Source organism: Ceratotherium simum, chromosome X (assembly GCF_057802395.1).
Source record: "Ceratotherium simum simum isolate JZ-2026a chromosome X, ASM5780239v1, whole genome shotgun sequence".
In the NCBI taxonomy this organism is placed as follows: domain Eukaryota; kingdom Metazoa; phylum Chordata; class Mammalia; order Perissodactyla; family Rhinocerotidae; genus Ceratotherium; species Ceratotherium simum.
In genome coordinates this window covers 26,714,626-26,733,457 of record NC_141940.1, presented here as the reverse complement: position 1 = coordinate 26,733,457, position 18,832 = coordinate 26,714,626, and the positions used below count along the sequence as shown (strand labels likewise).

At 36.1% G+C, this 18,832-nt stretch overlaps 1 protein-coding gene across 9 annotated transcripts in view; it reads right to left on the bottom strand.

Moving 5' to 3' along the window:
• Nucleotides 1-18,832, bottom strand: part of THOC2 (THO complex subunit 2) — a 110,645-nt gene that overhangs the window by 10,475 nt on the left and 81,338 nt on the right. For 3 of the 9 annotated variants that reach the window (XM_087427265.1, XM_087427266.1, XM_087427267.1), the window contains exons 22-36: nucleotides 18,040-18,204; nucleotides 13,437-13,712; nucleotides 12,253-12,394; nucleotides 11,641-11,798; nucleotides 10,596-10,724; nucleotides 10,106-10,237; nucleotides 9,833-10,017; nucleotides 9,154-9,332; nucleotides 8,806-8,908; nucleotides 7,716-8,146; nucleotides 7,450-7,508; nucleotides 5,909-6,040; nucleotides 795-932; nucleotides 380-449; nucleotides 140-297 (exon numbers count right to left, since the gene is read on the bottom strand). In XM_087427265.1, coding sequence (XP_087283391.1) covers nucleotides 140-297; nucleotides 380-449; nucleotides 795-932; nucleotides 5,909-6,040; nucleotides 7,450-7,508; nucleotides 7,716-8,146; nucleotides 8,806-8,908; nucleotides 9,154-9,332; nucleotides 9,833-10,017; nucleotides 10,106-10,237; nucleotides 10,596-10,724; nucleotides 11,641-11,798; nucleotides 12,253-12,394; nucleotides 13,437-13,712; nucleotides 18,040-18,204 — 2,457 coding nt within the window. The remainder of the gene's footprint in view (nucleotides 1-139; nucleotides 298-379; nucleotides 450-794; nucleotides 933-5,908; nucleotides 6,041-7,449; nucleotides 7,509-7,715; nucleotides 8,147-8,805; nucleotides 8,909-9,153; nucleotides 9,333-9,832; nucleotides 10,018-10,105; nucleotides 10,238-10,595; nucleotides 10,725-11,640; nucleotides 11,799-12,252; nucleotides 12,395-13,436; nucleotides 13,713-18,039; nucleotides 18,205-18,832) is intronic. The other 6 variants (XM_087427269.1, XM_014792813.2, XM_014792814.2 and 3 more) reach the window with 4 other exon arrangements.

Here is an 18,832-nt window from a genome sequence, read left to right as displayed (position 1 = left end):
CTGCCCTCTCCCAATGCCTCACTTTTCCCACCCCCAAATAATTAACAAAAGACTATTTGACTACAAATATTTGCTAAATTTTCAAAGGGTTGATTTTTCTAAGAAAAAAGCATATTGTTCTTTTGTTTTCCTAATTTACCTTTTTGCCACCGGAGGAGATTTTATCCATCTTTTCAGATTTAAACGAATCACCGCCTTTTTCCTTGCCTGAAGATTTTGATTTATTTTTTTCCTTGTCTTTCTCATTTGGATAAGGAGACTCACATGGACTTTCACTTTTGTGTTTTGAAACCCCCACTAAAATTATAAAAGAGAATTATAAAATCCTTTTCCAATTCAGTTTGACGATTGCTTGGAAAGTATTAATAAGTCTACCTACTTGTTCCATTTTCCTCTTTTCGCCTCTTGGTTAAGTCCGGTGGCACTTCACGGTCACTGTTTGAGTGATCCTAGAACCAAGAATTGTGAACTACAATGATCAAGAGTTTATGTTTTTTGTTTTCAAGTATTACTTTTATACAAGAAGGGCACAGCTAACTAGCACTGGAGAATATCTGCAGTAGTTTCACATAGTTGGTAAAATGACATGAAAAGGTTAACAGAGCTGGTAGAGATTATTAGGCTGAAGATCCTTATTACTGTAGAAGATTCAAAGACACTTTAGGGTGAAAATACCAGTTAAAACACTACATAACAGACTGCCATGCAACAAACTAGTACTTTATAAAAGGCAACAAACACACTACTGTACACAGTAATGAGCTTTCCAAATTAGTTTTAAAAAAATTACAAACCCTTTTTCGCTCTTTCCTGTCCTTCTCATCTTTTTTCTCTCTTTCTCTGGATCTTTCCCTCGACTTGTCCAAATCTTTCTTGTCCATTTCTCTCTCCTTACTCTTGGACAGTGGTAGAGGAGTATGATTAAGGTAGAGCTGTTAAATTAAGGCAATATTACTAAAGATTATTAGTTTTCCAGTATTGGCATCATTTGCTTGATTGTTTATTTAATGAAAGACAATTGGTAGTTAGACCCAAAGTCAAAACTGGTCAGCTGTCTGGATTATGAGAGGTAAAATAAAAGAGCATGGCACAAATTATCCAAAGACTTCGATTCCTAGCCTTATAAAAATTATCATTTAAACTCAATCAGTTGATTCCTGCCTCAACTGAGACTCATTAGTAAATTCACAAGCCACAATTCCTTTTTATAGCTCTATTGTGAATACGTATAACCACCATTACAAGAGTCCATATGTGAAAAATAGTGACTGGATTTTCTCTACTGCAAAAAAATACAAACCTCTACATAATCATGAAAATTTTAAATAGTTTCTTCATCCACTGATAAGCAATTGATGACAGTGAGCAAAAATATAAAATAAAACCTAGCCATGACTTTACTAATAAGGTCTTCTCTGCCTCAGCATACACCATGCATAGATTATCCTAAATTATTATTACAAATGTAAAAGCTGCATATTACCTACTTCTGAAAGCACTCCAATTTCTATCAAATAATCATAACTCACTGTGAAATTTGTCTTACTGGTTCTAAATAGCTCAGAAAACCAGACAGTCAGCTGAGATGATGAAACAACTCAAAGACTGAAAAATGATGAACTGATGTTCTCCTCTGCCTGTTCTTTCTCTGCCAAAAGGCCCACAGGAAATAAAACAGCCAAAGATCAAGGATGTGCTAACTCTAAATAATTAAGAGATAACCTTATTTATGCAAGTTGTAAATATGGAAATCCATTATAAAAGAAAATATTAAGGAAGTAATCAGATCTCTAACTTTACGGCATTTGTAACTGTGCTACAAAGCTTATGTTTAAGACATTAAAAGTATCAGGTAGCAGAATACTGAATATAAATCATTACATAACTACACAATTCTAGATATACCTTAGAAATGAAAAGAATAGTGAGTCAAAAGTCAAATATTTTTACACGAAGAAATCCCCCTTTGGTATTCAAAGGAATATATGAAAAAAGATGACCATTAGTTTGAGAATTAAAGAAACTTATTTTTTAACACCACCAAATATTTTCAATTCAGTTGGCTCAGAAATAATGCCATAGCAATGCAGAAGTAGATTCTTTAAAATTTCAATGTTTAAAAGTTGATCAACTGAAATAGACAAAATGTTTATTAATAACAAAGAGCAAGAGAATGAGAAACAGTCATAAAAGTGCTTGTCCAAAAGGTACTCTTGCTAGATATAATGCCCTAAATGACACTTCAAGATTTTCTAAATTAATAAGGCTTATTCATGTCTTAAGCTAATATTACTTATGAAATTGATAAGACAAAGGAAATAATATATTATTGTAATACTCCAAGATTTCTTCCTCTAAGGAAAGTATTGCTTAATTCTCCCAATAAAAGCCCCCCAAAAGTTTGTGATTACACATAAGCACACGGATGCACACACACACACACCCCCTCCATGAGAATGAAGTTTTTAACTGTGCCCAACATAAATTCTGTATTGCAAGAAATTGGGAAACCTAGAAATTCTTAGAAATATGCCCAATTCTGTTCCTTCTTTCTACCCTTCTAATAATAGTTCTGATCGCAATACTCTTTTCCACAAAAACATAGTCTCTCATTGCCTACAGAATAAAATGCATACTCCTTAGCTTAGGTATTCTAAGCTCCTCACAATCTTTGCACAATTATATCCTACTATGGAGCAACCCAATGTACTCTACACTGTGGCCACCACTGCCTCCCTAACACCCTATCTTCCCCAGCCGTTCTCTTCACCAGAATGGTTGTTCGCTTTTATGTTAATCTCTTAAAATCCTATTTAGTCTTCAAAGACAGCTCAAAAGCCATCAGCAGTTCAACCATTCCGCAACTCTGCAACTTACTTTCTGGTGACCTCTTGTATTACTTTATCTTAACGGTTTTTGTGACAGGTATTTCCTATTAATTTTATGTCATTTATTTTTGTCCATAACATAGTTTCCAGTATGGTAGGGGGGCTAATGTGTCTTTTCTATTTTTACACACTTCCTAGTGCCTTGTATACACAGTGAGTACTCAATACACGTTTGCCAAATAAAATTAATAATTCGTTAAATTGATCTGCGTGTAGTGTTATTGGATTTTGTTTTTCATTTGCTTTTATTGTTGACATTAGGATCACTAGGTCCAAAAACAATTTGACTGCTTTTCAAAATTTGTTTAAGAGAATACTGCCAAACTGACTTTATTAAGGCTACAATATATAAAGATGGCTTCACTTTTAGGCTTAGGTTTGGTTGTAAATCTTTGTTTTAAGATGGTGGACAGAATTAAAAGCTGAATTCTATTTTGAGGCAGTTATCGCTGCCCTCCTAAATTACAGAGGAGATTGGTTAAAGGAGCATACTTTTCACACTTTCTTCATCAAATATAGCTGCTAGGATTACTAAGTGAAAACACAACTGACCAAAACTAGAACTATGTAATTGGAAATTGGGGGTAGAAGGTGAACTGACAAAAGATTTGGATACTAAACTAGATTTTTCTCCCTTTAACTAATTCCACTTGAAAAGCCAAGTCCATGTATTACTTTTAGCATGGATTAGAAAGTGAAAATAGTAACTAATTTAATAAGAGGATCCCAAGGACAAAGTGTAACTAAAAGGTTAAACTAAAGCAGGGAAACAATTTTATACGTACACGTGACAAGATAACATGAAAAAATAAGACACGTCTTTCAAATCCTCTAAAAAAGTAAAAGCTACTCCATAAACAGAGTTTAAGTCATTAATTTTAGAGATCACACAAGTCCAGTAAAATTTTTTTTCTAAGACATTCATATGTTATTAAACTTGGCTAGACACATAAAAATGCAACAGCAACTACTATGCAGACCAGTAAACTTTGGATGCTTTACCAAAGTCCAAGACATAAGAGTTCATTTCAAATATTTATTGAAAACCTAATCAGATTGTCAGGTACCATACTAAGCACTAAGGATCTGAAAAGTGGCATGGGTCACATAATTTTTAGAAGTGTACTTATAGGCCATTTTCAAAATTTTCTGGTTGAATGTGGAATAAATCTATTGAATCTTAAATGCCCACAAAATCACCATCTTTTTTTTAAAAAAAACAGGGGTAAGGAGAATGACTTGAACCACTGTAATTTAAAGAACAAGACAGGGGCCGGCCCGGTGGCGTAGTGGTTAAGTTCACGCGCTCCGCTTTGGTGGCCTGGGGTTTGCAGGTTCGGATCCCGGGCACAGACCAATGCACCACGTATCAAGCCATGCTGTGGCAGGCGTCCCACATATAAAGTAGAGGAAGATGGGCATGGATGTTAGCCCAGGGCTAACCTTCCTCACCAAAAAAAAAAAAAACAAGACAAACACACTAAAGGAGTTAGGAACCCTTTCAACTACTGTTGAAATAGGTGCTAAAAATCAAGGAACCATAATTTTTTTTGCAATATTTTTTCATTGTGGTCAGAATACTTGAGGAACCTTAATTTTAGTCTAAGTTTTGTTACTAACAAGTTACATGCCACTGGGAAAGGATCAAGAACTTTTTTAGTCTCTTATCAAAAAGACACTACCACCTGCCCTATCTACCTCACAGCACTGTTATGAGCATGAAATGAGATAACATATGCTTATCTCACATATGTTTTCTTTTCAAAAGGCTCTCACAAATGTAAGGAATCATAATCTTCATCATTGATTAGAAAATTCACTTAACTATAACAGCAGGTTTTGATCTGCTTCAAAGTATGTTTCAGGAAATAAATAGTCACAAGGCAACATTTTTAACCAATGAATATAAAATAGCCCACACAAGCCACTGATGGTTAAGAATGACATACACAATCCCAAACTGGTTATGAAAACCTACTAAATTGCAATACATGTTTAATTTAGCCAATAAAACGTTTTACTTTAAAAGAAAGCATTCACAGTACAGCTGATACTCTTTTGATTAATACAGTATTTTCTAAAAACAATGCTACAATTTCAGGACACAGGCACACCGGCCAGTCTAAACTGTTAAAAAAAATTAGTGCTTATTTGCCCAATATCCCCAGACATTTCATTATAAAGCTACAGGTCTAAAAGCAGTTAGTAATGTCAACTGGCTTTGTTTCAAATTCTCATTTTGTATTGGTCCACCAGTATGGAATCATATTTAGCAGATATAAGAGGAGGCAAAGTAGAAAATCAAAGTGAAGGAGCGTACAAATTTTATAATAATAAAGACAAAATAACATGAACAATGGACAATTCAACTACAATAATGAAATGAACTCTGTAATAAGATACACAAACTCCACATTATTTTTAGCAGCAGAATACTCAAGAAAGTAGAGTAATAGGCAAGAATTAATACTGACATGTAAACACAACCATCAAGTATTCCCCTCCAGGAGAATGATTAGTTTACACCAACCATATTTCTTGACATTATGCTACAACTACCAAAAAGGCAGCTTGGCAGAGGCGATATAAAGAATTTCACGGATTGAGATGGGCTCAGTTATAAGAACAGTTATGTAAATGCATCAAAGTTATTTTTTGGTCTTTTGGGTTGTCTAAAAAAGTCAGAAAACAGCCTGATAGATTTGTTTTGAGAAATTAAATATGCCTACCCCCCAAAACAAATCAATAACCCCTTTCCCAAACCTTAAACTTATTTCCAGATTTTGAAGCATAAAAGGACAATGCATAACACAGCAAGTAAGGAGAGATTCTAGAAATGTTGCTACATTACACACATTTTACAACAATCTCATTAAAAGGAGCCATTGTTTCAGTTTGTGATAGGTATTTTTAAAGGTTATTTTACTAGCTTACTAAATTTACTAGGGCGAGGGTAGCTACTAAATAAATGAAGAATCTTTTTGTTTTACTTAGGCATGATGATTTTAAAAGACTCAAACCTTTGCTGAAGACTCCTTGAGTTCGATGAGACTGTCCTGTAGAAAATGAATGGAGATGACAGGTGAGCTGGCATAGTTCTCAGAACCCAGAGGAACTTTGGGAAGTATGGCTGTAACCTGGAAATAAACCAGCTACTTCTTGTGAGGATAAATCTTGTGATGTCATTATTATATGAATATCAACAATAAAAAATAAAAGCAAAATTATGTAATGGAATTGTAATGTTTAAAAAAACTAAATTATATGCACTCGATGTAACAAATAAAAATCTTTCTCTGTTCAGACTTTAAAAATAAATATGAATGCCACATTTTTCACAACACTGTACTTAAGCTATAGGTAATGTTAAGAGGCTTAAGAAAGCAAAACATTTTTTTCTCCACAAAAAGTTTAAAATAGTGGAGGTCACTGTGGAAGAACAACATTGTCTTACATTTTCATAGTTTTTCTTAAATTGGGAGGTTTCAAATTTTACTTTGTGACTCTACCATAAAGATACACATTTTTTTATCCTAGCTGGAAAACTCGTGGCATTATATTAACAAGAAAACAAAATGTATTCTATAAAAGAGAAACCACTGTTTTACAAAGTGCCTCTGATGGTGAATCTCATACCTCCCACAAAAAGAAGCACTTAAAACAAAAAAAAAAAAAAGAAAGAAAAAAGATATCAATTACGGTATTCCACCACAGTGCTCTTGATGAAGAATTAGTTAACTTACAGTTTTAAAAGTTCAACGTACTGCAAATTCAAAGATTCCATGAAATTAGATGACTTTAGAATTAAAATTAAATATGGAGCAAGGAATGGCTACCCTGAGTCTTCAAGAAGGCTACACCCACGATTTTGTGCTGCAGTTGAATGCCTGGGGTTTCTCTTTGCTGGGTGGTAGGACTGGATGCCACATCTGCTTTTATCGTAACGCAAGGTTCAACTTGTTGGGAACTCAATGGGTATAAACAAACCTCCAAGGGAAGATACAACAGAAGCTGCATGCTCACTGAATATACACAACTACAGGAGAATTGATCACCAAGGAGACTTTAAAATGGAACTCCTTTCAAGACTCCTTCTTAGAAGGCACACATCGGTATGATGCTCATCAAGAAGCTTGATGAATTCAGAGGTATCTTGTTTATCCTGTATCATCCAGGAAGTCTTCAGTGCTATATATTCTTCAATATTTATGCTGAAAAATAGGCTTCATTCTGCTGAAAAGATTCATTTGCTTGTAGCTACCATTGCACTCCAAAAAAGACTGCTTAAAGCAGTGAGGCACTTCTGGGTAAAATTTCTCTTGCACTTTGAAACACTACAAAATTAGTGCTAGGTCCTTGAAGTTTTAACATTTTCATAATAAAAATACTCAATAGGAAAAAAATATCAGTCCACCAATATGTAAAAAATTCATTTTCTAATGCAACATAAAACCTCCAGTGGCTCCAGTGAATACTTGGCACAAGACTTGAAGGAAGTCAGAACACGTATTCCAAACAGGTGAGCCTAACACGGATGCTGCCTTCCTCAGGCTATACTAACCTTTACTGTTGAGGAATGTGATGGAGAAGGGTGAGTATCAATTTTGCGGCGTTTTTGTTCTGTTGGGACAAAAAGAAATAGTCACTATAAGGTATATTTCCACTTTTTCCAAACACTTCAAAAAAAAAAATGACCAACTTTTAAGGTCATCAAGTATTAGTTCCCCCCAGTAAAGTCCCTAGACAACTTGCCAAAACAAGAAGACAAGAACCAACTATACATTACAACAACCAGAGGTAAACAAATATGAAGAAAGGCAAACTTGCCCCTTTCAGGCTCTGCAATATCTGATCGGGGAACAGGTGACTTCAAGGACCCAGAAACTGGTGTTTTTTCTCCTCCTTTAACATTTTCCTTTGATTTCATTTCCTTTGCTATATCTCTTTCTCTGGATGGCTCCTTCTCTCTTTCCTTTTCTTGAGTCGATTTTGATTCTACATTGGGGACAGTGGTCTTGAATTTCTCATCTTTAGCTTTTTCTTCTTTCTTGAATTTTTCTTTCTCTTTGTCAGACTTAGGTGTTCTCTCCTTCGTCTCTCTTGCTTTTTCATCTTTATTTGGCCGTTCTTCCTTCGGTTTTTCTTTACCATCTTTACCAAGTACCCTGGCCTCTGGAGTAGTAGCTGGAGTCTTTTCTTTTTTCTCTTTTTCTTTCTCTTTCCCTTTTTCTTTGTCATTTTCTTTAACAGTTTTGCTGCTTAAGAATAAAAACATGAGATTTTAAGACAGTCATAAAATAATATTCCATATTTTAAATCATAAAGGGTTTCTTACTAACTACAAAAATTCTAGAACTAAGAGTATCCCTTGGAAAACTAAAGGACAACTTTAAGACAAGTAAAAAGGAAGTACTTCTTTATCCAGTAAATAATAAACAAATTCATGAATAGCAGATTAAAAAGAATGATTACAGTGATGTCAGGCCCTTTTTTTGGGTATACATTCATAACTTTTGAGGAACAACCTAAAATTATTCCCCAAGCCAACCAAGGGTGCTACTATCAGGAACTGGACTACTTGGGCTAGATGGATCACTGGTCTACATCAGTATAGGCTTCTCTAATGTTAATTATCCTTACCCAGGTTGTTCACAGCACTCAATCCTAAAATGTATTTTTTAACTTCACCACCTACATTCCCCTGCATATCCCAGCAGGGGAGACCAAGTCAGTCTCAGCATTACACAAAACATAATGAGGATGATAAGCACATCATCAAAATACGGGCACATACAAAATTTCAAAGTCCAACATAAATGACTTTCATAGTTTTCAACTGCCACCTTCTTTCATTCATGTCTAATGAGGTTAACCATATAAGAATTCAGAATTTTCATATATAGCACAGTGTTCCTACCTGTTAGAGCCACTATTTCCATTGCTTGAATTCCCTTTCGGTGTGGCACTAGAAGCTTTATTCACAGCTTTCACACCACACTGAGGTCTCTCCCTTGATTTATCTGAAATAAAGGTAAGGTTTTATTTGACAAGCCCCTAAATGTAAATAAACTACGATTTCACAGCAAAATTATTAGAGATTAATTAGAAAGAAACAAAGGGCTGATTACTTCTTGACAGTTACATACTGCTACCTAGGGAATAAAAAAGTAATAGTAAGCCAGCATTTTAATTGTCATATGATACAAAACATTTCAGTTTGTTGAAACAAATTGTATTACTTATAAATTTCTACAAATAAGCATACCAGTCTCCTCAGCACTGCTTTCATCTGATTTTGATGCACTTCCTATTGACGATGAAGAAGAACAACCACCTGGCCCATTTTGTACACTGGCAACTGCATTCCTCGGAGAGGGGTCTTTGTGATGAAACTCATTTTCAGGTATCATGTATGACTTTCTACTTTTCAACTGCCCAGAGTAGCTGAAAGTCGCACAAAGTGTTTAAATATACAAATACAAATCAAAAAGCACAAACATGGGGTTTAAAAGAATAAAATTAGCAAGTTATTCACTCTGCTACTTCCTTCCAGAGAATAAAAAATATTAATTTTCAGTAAGTTCTTGAAGATCTTTCTAGAGAGCCCTAGATGCTTGCTTAAAAATAAAAATTTCAAAGTAAATTAATCCTTAAACTAAGATGCCCCTTTTTTTCACTATTGAAGATCTGATAACCCAACTGATGATAAAATTATATTTCCTCCAAACCAAGACAAATTATATATGACTTTTGAAACTATCATCCAGTATAGACCGGAAGCTCATAATCAGAAGTGACAACTCTCACCAGCCTGTGGGAACATGATCGCATAATCTCCTGAAGTAAGGCAGAAGATAAACTTCAACACTGTAAAACATTTTAAAGTCTTCAGAATCCTTCTGTCATCTAGTCTCATAAATCACATTAAAGTATAATTGTGTTACCCCATAGCCAATGCATATAGATCTGGCCTCTTCTCTTTTTCTTCTTGGCAGATTTTATGCACTCTTCTCTCCAAAGCCTGACCCAGATTCAAAACTTTTGGGTACCAAGGAAGTATTTTTGTTAGCACAATCAAGATATTCCTGATGTGAGTATATTCGCCTGTTTCAAGGCAATGTACCGATGCCTACAACAAACATTTTAAGATCCATTATTTTAAAAAGATAAGTATGAAAAGAAAAAACTACCTTTGAGAAATACAATTTTTTTTTTACCTTGGTTAGTTTATAATGCCATTTATGTACAACATGTCGAAAATTTTCATAGTCTAATTGATCAGCTTTATTTCCACCATCAAATCCAGTTGCCCGTAATATAGTAAGGAATCCTGGATAATTTCCACATTCCTAAGGAAAAAAAAGGCTGTCACTTTTAAAGAAAAATTTTGTCCCCCAAAATAGCAGAAGCTGAAACTTAAATAGACTAGATTAATGATTCTATGTGAAAACATGATGTGTATTTGAATAATAGGTAGTTTTCACAGAAAGGTTCGGCTTATTCAATGATATTAATTTGGAATGTCAGTTTGAGACAGGATAAAAAAATAGCACTTTTTAATAATGAATGGATTTTGCTTAAATTTTAAACATTGTTTTACAACTGAATCTTAAACTCAGCTTCCCTTTTAAACCTGAACAACCTAGAAATCACTGGAAGTGGTCATTATGTACATGGGTAAAATATAAGGGTATTTATTAGCCACACCTTTTCATATGTGGCTCTATCACTGTGCCACCTGGTCACAGTCTCCAACATGCAGCAGAGAAATCTCCCATATCGACTAGCTTCATTTTCAGTACAGCTTGCAACAGTGTAAATTATGTCAGAGAAAACCTACAGGAAACAACATTTGAAAAATAAAAACAAATCAAGGTCAAAATTAGTTTAGAATATTAAAAGATCATGTTAAACCAAACCATAATAAACTAAACAGGTAAGTTTCATCAAAATGTATCTTCCCCTTTTATATTCACAATTCCAGAGAAAAAATTTTGGCTTTTGTGAAGAAATAGCACATTCATAAAGCAACAACAACAAACTTTTATAAAGAAAGCTGATTTAAAATGACAGAAGGAAAAAACTATCATATTATTACATCATATCTTCTTGAACAAAGATTTAGCCACAGATATTACTGGAGTTAGGGGGACAGTAAGCAGAGGCGAGGCTGATAGAAACCAGAAATAGGCAGCTTACATGCTGTAACATATATTACTTTTTTAAACCACAAAATGCAGTAATTAATTATTAAGAAAAAAGCCAGATGCAAAAATCTGTGAACGTGACCATACTGGAAAGCATCCTTGCTTTTACTTATGTGCGAAAATGTAAGCTTTACTGTTGTTTTTTGAGGGGGTGAAGGTTAAGAATGGAGAAGAGAGTTCCACCTATTATGACAAACATATAAACCCAAATGTTGAGTTAACAGGTTAACTAGGGGTGCTTATTTTGTATCAGGCACTATTCAAAGTGCTTTTGTGTGTAGTGACTCATTTAATCCTCACAACAATCTTATCAAGCAGGTACTATTATCCCCTTTTACAGATAAGAAAACTGAGGCACAGAGAGGTTAAAAAAACTTGCCAAAGATCATATAGCTAGAAAGTAGCAGAGCTAGGATTCAAGTTCAGTCACTTGGCTCTTGAGTTCATGCTTTTAACCACACACACAATAATACCTCTATAGATTATAATGTTTAGCTATCTTTGTGTGAGACTTTATTTTAAAGGTTGCAATAAAAAGAACTTACTCGATCATAGCAAAGAAGTGTGGAAAAATTTGGAGTTTTCTGTTGATGTACCAATTCAACAAAACGAGCACAGTAAACAGCATCAATTGCTGAAAAAATACATCGAGGAAATATACACAGCTGTAGAAATTTTGTGATGGTCTCATTTTTGGTAGATTCTAAAAATAAGGGAAGAATATATTAAGTGGTAAACTTCTTCCTCAAGTGCCTCAAGGCCACCAAACATGACAACATATTAATTTTAGTGTAGAGAATGCTATAAAACCACAAACTATTTATAGTTTGTAACCAAAAGGTCATGCCTGGGACAAGACTTTCATTTTCACTCTGGACATTTTTCTATCTATAATTTCCCCAGAAACATGATTTTATACAGAAAAGTTGAATAAGCTGCCAGTATTGTAATTATAAGTTAATTAATTTCACCAGCACACTAAATCAGTTCCTTCAGTGAACATGTGAAGTCGACTCTGCGTTAATGAATAACCAAAGAATGGGAGAGTGAACACTGAGTTGAAATACAAACATAATACACTTCAACATCTCCAAAGTCATCAAGATTTGCTTTTGTAATTTAGCAGTAGCAGGAATGTAACAATTCTAACAACTCACTTGCTAAAAGCCAGTTGTCCTTTTCCAGTTTCAGTCTCTGCAGAACTCGCTGTACATGTTCCATCTGTTTCTTTTCTTCTTCAAGAAGCTTGTCCTGAAGGGCAGTACAGCGCTCCTTCTCTTTTTTCTTTTTATTTGGAGGCTACAAAGTATAAGTTAGATACTTTTCTAACTACGGGCACATTACCTCCCTTTCTTTTGGTTAAAAAATTCAAAAAGAGATAAATGCTGATATTTCATATTAATTACTTCAACAAGGATGTTTAGGAGTCCACTTGGACATGCTTTCACCTCCATTCAACAAATCCAAGACGAAGTCATCCAGTCTTCGTACATCATCAAAACTGGCTACCTTCCCAACACCGGTACTTTTAGTCTGAGGCACAGAGTCATCTTCGACTCTTCCTTCTCCTTCATTCCAGTATCCCAATTGCTTACAAGTCTTGTGCGTTCCCACTACCTCCACCATAGTCTACGCTCTCAGTACTTCACAATGAATTACCCAAAAAGCCACCTAGCTGGTCCCTAGCCTAGTCCCTTCCCCTATCAAATGCATCCCTCATACTGCTGTCATGAGTAATCTTTCTAAAATACCAGTTTTACCACTATCACTTCCCTGCTCAGGAATTTAAAATAGCTCTCAATTTTATCAAGTTTTCTTTTCTAACTTGCACTGCTCTACATAATCTGGCCCCATCCTAACCAAATTTATCACTAAGCCCATTCACTACAGTAAAAGTGGTCTCCTAAAACCTGAGACTACTTCACACCTTTGCTGGGGCTCTGGAGTAGCCAATTTGCCTCTGAATTTCCAAACTTAATTTATCTTCAAGGCCTACTCAGCTCAAGACTCACCTCTTCAATAAAGTATTCTTCTAAAGAGTTCTCCTTTTGAGAACTCCTGTTGCTCTTGCAATTAGAGTCACAGATCATTTTAAGTTACTAACATAGCCTTTACTAGAAAAGCAAACTCAAATACCTTTTGATTGATCATTACCTCCACACACTCACCAAGCCCCTGACCCACCCATTGAGAGGTCACCATTAAACCCACTTAGGAAAAGATTATACAGCAACAAGATCACAGCTTTAAGGAACCCAAGCTAATACAATTTCAAAGTATGGATAATATTGAATTGATACCACAAAGTTATTGCACTTGAGCTACTAGAACAAAAACCTACCATTTCCTGATTGTCATCAATTGCTTTCATCTGGACTTTAAGTTTATTGACTTCCCGTTCATAGCTGGTGTGTGGAACTGCAAGGTCATACATTGTCAATGACCAGAATGTGGCATAGAATTGAGGGCTGATGTCATCCCAGACTTTGGAAACATGTAAGGAGACCACCGCTTCATGGACAGGAGCCATCACCATTTCACATGATGTAATGTACTTATGAACTTTATGTTGCTGTTTACTTCCCTTTTCTGATTTTTTAAGTTCATCATACTTTGACTGGAGATAAAGAGTAAAAACACACACATACAACACAATTTATAGCATTGACTTTCATAATATAAAAGCCCATGTTCCCTTTCCAAGAATCAGAAGATGATCAATCAAAACTGTTGCAGGAATTCTAATTTCTTACCAACAACATTTAAGATAAATCATCCCTAGAAGCTGTTCCAATCTTTAGTCCTGTCCTCCTAGCCCTCACTAGGAGCTTTTCAGAAGATTCTTATTTAATCTGACCTGTTGAGTAAGTGAATAGGGTATGTGTGATCCCCATCCGCTCCCCACACCCTACTCTCCCTTACTGCTGTGTCAAGGATTGAACATGTAGAGTTCCCACTCCTGCTTTTGAGATATTCAAGGGAACCAAGTAGAGGGTCTTAACACTAGTAAAAAGGCAGAATGGAACTAGTAACAGCCAACTAGGACAGAATATCTTATCACTACACATAGCCCCTATTAGTTATTACAATGTGTCGATTAAGAAGTTGGATCAACACTAAAAAAAGTTATGAGGAAATTATAAGACTGCTAAGTAGGGTGACCAACTGTCCAGGTCTGCCAGTGATTGAGGGGATTCCCAGGATGCAAGACTTCAGTGCTAAAACTGAGTAAGTCTCAGGCAAACCAGGACCAACTGGTCATCCTACTGCTAAGCTAAATAAATTTTCTATGAATGGCTATGGTATATTGAAATTTAAAGCGTGGGAACTGACAGTGCAGCTTTTCTGGCCTTATTGGTTTATCCTAATTTGGGGAAAGTCAGAGGAAGTCCATTCTCTTAATGATATGAGAAAAAGAATCTGTTAGTACAATGGGAGGGACTACATGTTAGTTCACAGATGTATGCCAAATGTAAAAAAGAAAATAATACAAAGTGGAGTTGTTGCTATTGCCTCATGTCCTTCAGTCTTTTTAGGATGAAAGAGCTCTCACCCAGAAAATTTTCTTTGGGTTAGGCATCATTTCTGAAGATGAACCTAAGAGGAGATCCAAAACTAGCTGCTTCTTTATGTTAGAAAAGCACTTAAATCATTCAGTTTGTGCTAAATGGAACCCAGAAGTAGAAAGTCAGAGGTCAAAGGTTCTACTTCCAGTTCTGCATCATGATAGGGAAAAGAGTCTTGGCTCCTTACAGTCCAGCTGCCTTCCCTGCTGAGTGCGTCTACACCCCAGACTCAGTGGACTGAAGGCATACCAAATACTCTCTGTTCCAGAGGGTATCTCAAGCAGGCTCTGAGAATCTTACAAAATTATTCTAGAAGTGGGAAGATTTATCTCCTGTTATCCTCATTTTAGAGAGCATGTTGATAACTATTTAGACCACACAGGTGACAAAGCTACAAAGAACATTACTTATGAGGGAGAGGTCCCAATTACATCAGAGACCTGAGAGAATAGCAGTTGGAATAAGAAAGAGTTTTAAAATTTTGAGGACGGGTCCTATTGCCGGTAACTGATATGAATCTATGTGAGTAGAATTACATCTGCTAAGGTTCTAACAAAACACAGGATAAAAGAGTGCTGAAACTACCTGCATAAGATAGCTTAGCTACCTGATTTGGGCAAGATCTAGGATATGAACTGAGGGGGAAGCCTTTCTTTCAGGCACGTGTTGCAAGGTGGGTCTCAACAACTAAAATGAAAATTAGGTTATAGGCATGTGAGGGTTATAAGATAGCCTCAGGCTCCCCAGTCACCTGGTTCTGAATCTGTGACTTATATTGCTAGGCACCCCCACAGTCCCTATCTAGTTTAAAAGAAATAGGCTTGATCAGAAAAGATGGCTATACTTCACATTTATCTAGGATGAATATTTCCTTGTCTAAAGTCAGTTTAACTCCCTCTCCAAGCTCACATCTTTAGTCAAATGGAGAGGCCTAACAGCTGTACATCTCAAGTCACCTGGGGAACCAGATCTATGAAATAGAACTGATATCCAGTTATTGCTGTATTTCTAATTACTGTTCAAAAAGCTCTTGTTGGGGCCGGCCCCGTGGCTTAGCGGTTAAGTGCGCGCGCTCCGCTACTGGCGGCCCGGGTTCGGATCCCAGGCGCGCACCGATGCACCGCTTCTCCAGCCATGCTGAGGCCGCATCCCACATACAGCAACTAGAAGGATGTGAAACTATGACATACAATATCTACTGGGGCTTTGCGGGGGAAAAAAAAAAAAAAAACAAGGAGGAGGATTGGCAATAGATGTTAGCTCAGAGCCGGTCTTCCTCAGCAAAGAGAGGAGGATTGGCATGGATGTTAGCTCAGGGCTGATCTTCCTCACAAACAAACAAACAAACAAATAAATAAATAAATAAAAGCCCTTCTTGGCCCAATAATCTGAGCAGTGTTTGGTTGGCTGAATTATTCCCCTGTGAGCCTGCTGGTAGTCAACTTATGGAAGGGACCTAACAGTTGTCCAATACTCATACTCTCTCATTGAAGGCTCTTCAAGAGAGGCTTTCACTCAAGAAGCAAAAGCAAGGATCCCCAGAGAAGCTTGGATGCCCATCCAGTGCAACCAAGGTTGCCAAGGAACTCCTTTTCCAGAGGGTGGCATGTGGCCTATAGGTAACAGACTTATCCCTAACTTGGCTGTATAGACACCTCTGTATAATTCTCTGTTTTCCTCCTCAACCCTGAGAGGGAAATGACATTTCTTTGTTTAGATTTTTGTATCTCTTAAATGACAAAGACACAATATTTTACACAGGCTACAGAAAAGGTAGCTATTGATATGAATGACCTGCTCCATTTTCTGACCTGGAAAAGTTCAGCCAACCTCAGGCAACCAGGTGTTCCTGTTTGCTAGGGTTCAATATCGCTGATTAGTGTGTTCACTTCTCAGTAAAGCACAGGGCAGGTCAGAATTCCTGAGATGAAGCAATTCTCCCACCTCAGTCCTTCAAGAAATCAGGTCCCCTGTTGTATAGCTGAGACTGATCTACTGTGGGGTGGGGCGACAACACAAGACATAACTATGCAAAGAGAGCATAAAATTTTCTGGATTGAGATTCTAAAGGGAAAGAAAAGGCCTAATCCTACTCCCTTAGTCCATTTTCCCCTCTAGAGCGTACAGCACAGAATTGCTGCATAATGCTAATAAAGTGATAGTTAAATCAGTTAACATTTAGTTAGTTGTTAGAGGGAAGTGTGAGACTGTAGCAGTTGATATGTAAATACTAACAGCTGATGGTCGATTACATGATCAGACTCCAAATTTCTCAGCACCTTTTTTCCATGCCTCTACTACACAGCCCTGTATCCCTACTGGGAACAAAGAAGGGATCCCAGTTTTAAGAGAAAGGTCAAAGATCTTCCCCCAAATCTGTAGTGAAAGCCTTGTATAGTACAGAATTAAAAACAACAACAAATAAACAGAAGGGCCAGAATCCAAGCCTACACAAAAATGAAAAATATGCTGGGGCTCCAGTCAGAGTGGGGAAGTACCACAGTTTCCAAACAGAGGATTGACCATAGTCCTAAGGGAAAAGGAAAAGTAAATTCTCATTAAAGGTCACTGCTTTGCAGGGAAGAGTTCAGGTGGCAGATAGAGAACAGGAGGGAGAGTTGTCTCCTCTTCCCTCACATTCTTACTTGAATTTCAATACAGTCACTACTGGAATACCCTGCTTGGGAAGGCTCTAGTTTGCTTTTGTTGTTATTGTTTGTTTTTAGTTGTTTCATTTAGGTGGAGACAAATAAAACAAGAACGATGAATATACCCTTCCTAGAAGTTACACAACAGAGACTGCTAGAATTTTTAGAGCGTTTGGGGGTGGTTAAGTCTTTCTGTCCATCTGTCTTGACTTCTTTCAAGGCAGTATGTGTAACAGCAAGTCAACTAACTGACAGGGATATTGTCAGTGAGAAAAGAGGACTCTCTGTATTGAGCGGAGTGTTTCTCAGAATGCCGTACCACATTCGCCTGCTAGAATTATCTAGTGCTTGTAAACAAACAAACAAAAACAAAACAAATTCCCAGGTACCATCCAAGTTACTAAATTAGAATTTGGGGACATGGGATTGAGTGTTTAAGATGCTTCCCAGGTGATTCTCATCTATACTAATGTTTGAGAACTATAGTTCTAGAGGCTCCATTGACATCAACCTGGACAACTGGTGGTACAGTAACAGTCAAATTATAGAACTAATAAGACTTACTTTTAAAGGGGGCATCTTCATTGTACACTGCTCAGAGCTGAGTATTAACAAAAAGTAACTCTCCAAGAGACATAATCTATATCTATGTCAAACTAAAATGCATTTACAAATAAAACAGTTAAGAAATAATTTGGAATCGTTCTTGAATGTCAGCAAAGATACTTACCGAGATATGGTGTGCATACATTGGCCTAGACAGGAAAAATGCTGCATCATGGGGTGTATGAAATTCGTTACAAAGCACATCAATTGAAGGCACTCGCTTTATATAATCTTCTGTGCTTAGATTAGATGCTAAAAACCCACCAAACTGTACCAGGGTATCATGACACTAAATTTAAAAAATAAGACAAAAAAACACAAATGTGCTACCATTTTACAAAACCACCATAAACATTTTCCAAAATGATTAAGATATGTCATTTTAATGACATTGTCATTAACAAATAAGAATTCAAATTTTACAACTTGAAAGAACTTTAGAGACAATCTACAAACATAATTATATAATACAAAAAAAGACTCTGAGGCCCTGAAAAGTTGACTAATCTAAGGCTTTAATAGTCAACCAATCTCAAGTTCCAAGCTTGTTCATCACTTTCAGTAGCAGAATATATTTACCTACACCACGTACAACAATTTTATGTATATAGAAGTCAATTCCTTTGTCCTTAAAAGATGAAAACTGTATTTATAAAATATATGTGATTTTTTTTCCCTTGTAATATAGTTGGTGATAGTCAAATTTTGTAGGCTAACCATAGGTTTTGGTGCTCAATATTTATATTTTATAAATAAAGATCACATTTACTTTGTTGTGACTGAAATTCCAGATTTCCAGAGATCAGGAAAAGATATGAGAGCAAACAACTTCAGTTATCTACTTAATTGAAAACCTTATACATATTATTACATCTCCTAAAGCCATCTCTTAAATACCATAATTTGCACAGAAATAG